Source organism: Ursus arctos, unplaced genomic scaffold (genome assembly GCF_023065955.2).
Source record: "Ursus arctos isolate Adak ecotype North America unplaced genomic scaffold, UrsArc2.0 scaffold_26, whole genome shotgun sequence".
Lineage (NCBI taxonomy): Eukaryota > Metazoa > Chordata > Mammalia > Carnivora > Ursidae > Ursus > Ursus arctos.
Genome location: NW_026622941.1, coordinates 39646008 through 39652216, shown reverse-complemented (window position 1 = coordinate 39652216; position 6209 = coordinate 39646008). Strand labels below are relative to the sequence as shown.

Here is a 6209-nt window from a genome sequence, read left to right as displayed (position 1 = left end):
AAATTAAGGTGTCATCAGGGACCTAAAAAACCCTCAAATACTTCCTCATTCACAATAGGGGAATTCACAGAAACAAGGCTAGCAAAGCTAATGATTTTAGGAAGGTATCTGGGGAGACACACAGCCCCACAGGAGCAAATCTCTGCAGTGAAAGCTCTAAGGTTCTGCAGAGAGCTAGAAGGAGGGAGGTGCCTGCTTCCAAATGGCTTTCATCCAGAGCAGACAGCAAAATGGAGTTAAGCAGGGTGGTTCCCTAACATTCATTTTCTGGTCCAAACTAATTATATTCCATCTCCTCTAAGAATAAATGAGACAATATTCAAATATATTCCTGTTCCCAGTAACATAGTTTGGAAAATATGTGCAAATTTGGATCTTGAGTTGAAAACCTTTTAACAGAAAGTCATCTTACCAAAAAAAGAAAAAAAAAAAAAAAAGAAAGAAAGAAAACCTTTTAACGGATAACAAAAAATATATTTATTAGAAATAAAAGAAAAACGCCTTGTTTGTATTCCAGGTTCCTATGAGTGGAAATTTTACATATATAAGAGAGTAAAAATATATGTGTGTGTGTTGTGTGTGTGTGCATATATATATATATCCTTAGAAACTACACACACATAAAAACAGTGTAAATCTGTTATTTGTCTGATATGAAGGGTGAAGTCTTTACCAAATCTGAGCAAGGTAATAACTGAATATGAACTGTGAATTGTTAGTTTTATATTTATTTTTTGTTACATACTATCACTGGGAGGCTCTTTTGAATAGGGTGACAACAGGTTTCTGCTAGAACCATTTTAAAGCCACACTTTAACCCTAACTAACCACTTTATGCATTTCCAAGGGTTTATAAAGTTTATGGTCTTGGAATAGAGTCCCCTGAAAGGCAGTGGTGGGGAAGAGTGTATCCACTATAATCTGGGCCTCCTAGAAGGAGGCTATAACCAATATATCTATCTTGACATAACAGAAAGCAGTTATTATATAGTTTTACAAAGCTCTATGTAACACAAGGATTCCCTACCTCCTAATATCCTTCATTGTCAATTTCCTCACTACCCAAGTTTCTGTCCTCACTTCTACAATTCAGCTACCAAATTTGAAATGTATCTTTGAATCTCACTTTCTAAAAGCCCCTGGGACTGTTCCATAAAGTCGTCAGTTATGTCTAAAAATGAGGCCTAGTAGGCCCTTTCAACAGCTCCGGTGTTCAATGCTCAGGTACTACTCTTTGAATGACTGAAATACTTTTGCTTCCAACATCTGGCACCTTAGTTTAACGAACAAGTCATTACAATAAACCAAATAAAACCAGTCTGTTTTCTAAACCTTGCTTCCTCCACATTATCAGGTAAGTAAAGAATGCACTGCCTTCAAAGGAACTGAGAAGAGAAAAAGGCAAAACTCACTGACAAATTGTGGCAACATGAGAATAATCAGCTGAGCTATCCAGACCAGAAATTTCTGCATCTCATGGTGCTTCATCTTTAAAACTGTACAGACTTCTTAAGTCTTAGGGTTCATCCAAATTAAGGCAAGCCTCCTTTCCCGTGCCCATGTTGCTTGGTTTCCGAGCCGGCGCCCGCCCCCCGCCCAGGCCCTGGCAGCCATGCGCCGCGGACTGCAGCACCAGAGCTCGCTGTCCGCAGGCGCGGCGGACCCCGCCCCGCAGGGCCGGCGCGGGGAGGGGGCTCTGGGCCAGGAGCCCGCCTCTGCGGCGGCCGAGCCGGGCGCCGAGTGGGCGCGCCGGGCCGGGGGAGGGGCCCGCGGCCGAGGCACCGCCTGGGCCCGCCCGCCCCTCCCCGGACCGCTACTTAAGTGGCTCCGGCACCGCCTCCGCTTCAGTGCGTTACTTACCTCGACTCTTAGCTTGTCGGGGACGGTAACCGGGACCCGGTGTCTGCTGCTGTCGCCTGCGCCTGCTAACCCGTAGCCACCATGGTGAGTGGGCCGGTCAGGGCGCCGCCCTCGCTCTGGAAAACCGGGAGAAGCGAGCCGGGCGGTCTCGGGGGGGCCGTTAGCCAGGGATCAGCGCTCTGGTTTTGGAAGGCAAAAAGCGAGGCGAGAGGCGAGGGTGGAAGTAGTGAGGATGGTTGGGGCCCAAAATGGGGGACCGCTGCGTTTTCTTCTCGGACTCTGGGAGGGCATGGCCGGGCATCGGCTCCCAGACCGTGGTTGGGGCTCTCAATTAGCCCTTACCTCTTGGGCGCGGCGACCCGAGACCCTACGGTCTTTTCCCGCGCGTTCCCATCCCCCTTTCCTTCCCCCCGCTTTTGGCGGGCGCGCGCGCGAGCTCTCCACGCCCTCACTTCCTCCTCTGCCAGAAACGCGGAGGCGGGAAGGAGCCCGACACAAAAGCGCAGGCGCGACCGTTACCTTCCCGCCAGGGAGCGGCGGGAGACCGCCCCTGCAGTCTGCGCGTGCGCGTCAAGGCGCTGCGGCTCTACCACTGTAGGGCGTTGTCTTCTGTGAGCCTTGAGTTTTGGGGGCGGAGGGGAGGTTTAACGAGAATAGTAAGATGAATGTAGAGAACGGTTCTTTGCCAGTGTGCTGCACTACGCCACATTATTAGGACAATTAGCTCCCGACAGCTTCTAGAGGCCATCTGCCCTTCCTTGGTCTAAGTTAGGAATGCGCATAGGAGCAGGTGGTGGCGGTGAGGGATTTTGAGGGAACAGAAATCGGATCTTGGTCCAGATCTGGGCCGCCTATAATCCCCTGCTGTGCCCTGACAGATGTGAAGGTTGAGCCCCGTGCCTGGCGGAGCAGATGATGGCTGGCCATGGCAGGCGCCTCTGCAGACGTGGCTGCTGCGTGTCTCTGCAGCTGCGCGTTCCCGCTGGCCGCAGAGGGGCGCGGGCGCGCGCACACCCTGAATTGCTCATTCATCCTGTGCCGCAAAGCCCCGCCCTTTGTCCCTGCGGCCAGACATTTCCTCTGCACTGTTCTGGCCACGTGCTTCCTGTGATGGTAGCTGCCCGGAAATCTGGCCACCTAGTCTAAAATGGAATTCTGAGGCCTGAGCACTGGATGAATGGCCTCCCTATCTTCGTCTTCCAAAGGAGGAACTGTGACTAAGCTCTCTTAGTCTGGAAAGAGACCTTCCCAATTTAGATAGGGAAAAGAAATTCATTAAAAGCTATGCAGATCAAAAGTATAGTGATTATCCCCTAGAAGCGTATTACATTTTAAATAGTTTTAGAAGGGGAAGTTTGTAAGATTGATTACAGAAATTATTTTGTTCTGCTTTACAGTCATTACTAGATTAGTTTAATATTGATTTTCTTTTTTTAATCTACTTTTTCACAGCGTGAGTGTATCTCCATCCACGTCGGACAGGCTGGTGTCCAGATCGGCAATGCCTGCTGGGAGCTCTATTGCCTGGAACACGGCATTCAGCCCGATGGCCAGATGCCAAGTGACAAGACCATCGGGGGAGGGGATGACTCCTTCAACACCTTCTTCAGTGAGACGGGCGCTGGCAAGCATGTGCCCAGGGCTGTGTTTGTAGACCTGGAACCCACAGTCATTGGTGAGTTGGCTTCAGTAACCCCAGTGAGCGCCCGGGGGTCTGGGACAGGGGGTCTGTCTTGAGGCTCCATGGACACCCTGGGGTCGAGCAGGCTTGTGCAGGCGGTGAGTGATGGGCGGCTGCTTTGTTTTCCTTTTCCAGATGAAGTTCGCACTGGCACCTACCGCCAGCTCTTCCACCCTGAGCAGCTCATCACAGGCAAGGAAGATGCTGCCAACAACTACGCCCGTGGGCACTACACCATTGGCAAGGAGATCATTGACCTCGTCTTGGACCGAATCCGGAAGCTGGTATGTTTATTCTCAAGAACAAAGTAAACAGTGATCCTAAGAAAGACATTTGAAATCTGTTCTTTTCATCTCAAACACAGAATTAAAATGTAATAGAGCGAGGTAAACTATTCCTTTATGGGTTTTTTTTTAATTAAGAAATGCTTAGTAATTCTAGGAAGGTCTACATGTATTTAAAAGCATTTCTTGTCAAAATAAGATCTATATTCTTGGAATTGTATGAAAAGTAAAAGTATATTTACTTATATATTGCAAAGAGCAATAATATATTAATATGTTTTCTCTCTTTTTTCCAACAGGCTGACCAGTGCACAGGTCTTCAGGGCTTCTTGGTTTTCCACAGCTTTGGAGGGGGAACTGGTTCCGGGTTCACCTCCCTGCTGATGGAACGTCTCTCTGTCGATTATGGCAAGAAGTCCAAGCTGGAGTTCTCCATTTACCCAGCCCCCCAGGTTTCCACAGCTGTAGTTGAGCCCTACAACTCCATCCTCACTACCCACACCACCCTGGAGCACTCTGATTGTGCCTTCATGGTAGACAATGAGGCCATCTATGACATCTGTCGTAGAAACCTCGATATTGAACGCCCAACCTACACTAACCTTAACCGCCTTATTAGCCAGATTGTGTCCTCCATCACTGCTTCCCTCAGATTTGATGGAGCCCTGAATGTTGATCTGACAGAATTCCAGACCAACCTGGTGCCCTATCCCCGCATCCACTTCCCTCTGGCCACCTATGCCCCCGTCATCTCTGCTGAGAAAGCCTACCATGAACAGCTTTCTGTAGCAGAGATCACCAACGCATGCTTTGAGCCAGCCAACCAGATGGTGAAATGTGACCCTCGCCATGGTAAATACATGGCTTGCTGCCTGTTGTACCGTGGCGACGTGGTTCCCAAAGATGTCAATGCTGCCATTGCCACCATCAAGACCAAGCGCAGCATCCAGTTCGTGGACTGGTGCCCCACTGGCTTCAAAGTGGGCATTAATTACCAGCCTCCCACTGTGGTACCTGGCGGAGACCTGGCCAAAGTCCAGCGGGCTGTGTGTATGCTGAGCAACACCACAGCCATCGCTGAGGCCTGGGCTCGCCTGGACCACAAGTTTGACCTGATGTATGCCAAGCGTGCCTTTGTTCACTGGTATGTGGGGGAGGGCATGGAGGAAGGAGAGTTTTCTGAGGCCCGTGAGGACATGGCTGCCCTGGAGAAGGATTATGAGGAGGTTGGTGTGGATTCTGTTGAAGGAGAGGGTGAGGAAGAAGGAGAGGAATACTGATTACCGTTCCTTTCAGCCCTGCAGCATGTCACACTCAGAGCTTAAGCTTCAACATTAGCTGACAGGCATTAAAGCTCTCTGGTTAGATTGTCTTCACTTCTAACTGTGATCATGTCTTTTCCATGTGTACCTGTCGCATTTTTCCATCATGTCTCAAAGTAAAGGCTTTAAGAAAGATTGACTCTGTGCTTTTTCTAAATTGCTTTCTCCAATTCAGGATGTGCTACCACTCATCTATATCTGAAAGACAGCAGGGTGGTAATACCAAGGATCCCATTTCCTATGTAGCCACCTCTGGGGAAAAGGGAGCACAGTGGACTAGAAAAACAGGAGAGCTGGATTTCTTTTTTTAAGATTTTATTTATTTATTTGACATCCAGCAAGAGAGGGAACGCAGGCAGGAGGAGTGGGAGAGGAAGAAGCAGGCTCCCAGCAGAGGAGCCTGATGTGGGGCTCAATCCCAGGACTCTCAGATCACGCCGTGAGCCGAAGGCAGAGGCTTAACTACTAAGCCACCCAAGGCGCCCCAGGAGAGCTGGATTCTGACACTGATCTGTTAATATCACCTCAACCAGTGTTAGACTCTAGATCAAAGGGAGCTTAGGAAAATGTTCGTCCAGAGATAATCTATCTTTTGAAATTATTGGTTAATTAATTACTAATGACTTAGGTGTAGGAACTTTTAAATGTCCTACAAATCCATGGCTGCTGACCTATCAACGTAACTAAAAATTTCAAAGTGACCCTTCTACAGGAAAACAGATGGCTGAGAAACTTCTGAGCACGATGAGGTAAAAGCTGCAGGATCATGATTACTGTGAACAAAAGTCCTGATAGAAAATCAAATAAGCTGTGGGTTTTAAAAATAGCGATAGGCCTTGGATGTTTGTGGAAGAGCACTGCTTTACAAGAGGGTGAAGTGGCAACATTTGTACAGGTTAGGTTAAGATTTTACAATTTAGGGCACTTGGCATAGTTCACATTCTTTCATATAGTTTGGCTACGTAGAAAGGACTATGTAGGAGATAGGCAAACAGGATGCAAATAGAGTGTCTTACCGCAAAGAAAATGCACATTTGCAATGCAGAAGTACAGGGACTTAAG

At 48.4% G+C, this 6209-nt stretch overlaps 1 protein-coding gene across 1 annotated transcript; it reads left to right on the top strand.

The window, feature by feature from the left end:
• The first annotated feature begins 1756 nt into the window (after window positions 1–1756).
• On the top strand, window positions 1757–5280 carry LOC113257657 (tubulin alpha-1B chain). The gene is made up of 4 exons (XM_026501966.4): window positions 1757–1944; window positions 3313–3535; window positions 3677–3825; window positions 4125–5280. The coding sequence occupies exons 1-4, from the start codon at window positions 1942–1944 to the stop codon at window positions 5103–5105; spliced, it is 1356 nt and encodes a 451-aa protein (XP_026357751.1). The 5' UTR covers window positions 1757–1941; the 3' UTR covers window positions 5106–5280.
• The last annotated feature ends 929 nt before the right edge of the window (window positions 5281–6209 follow it).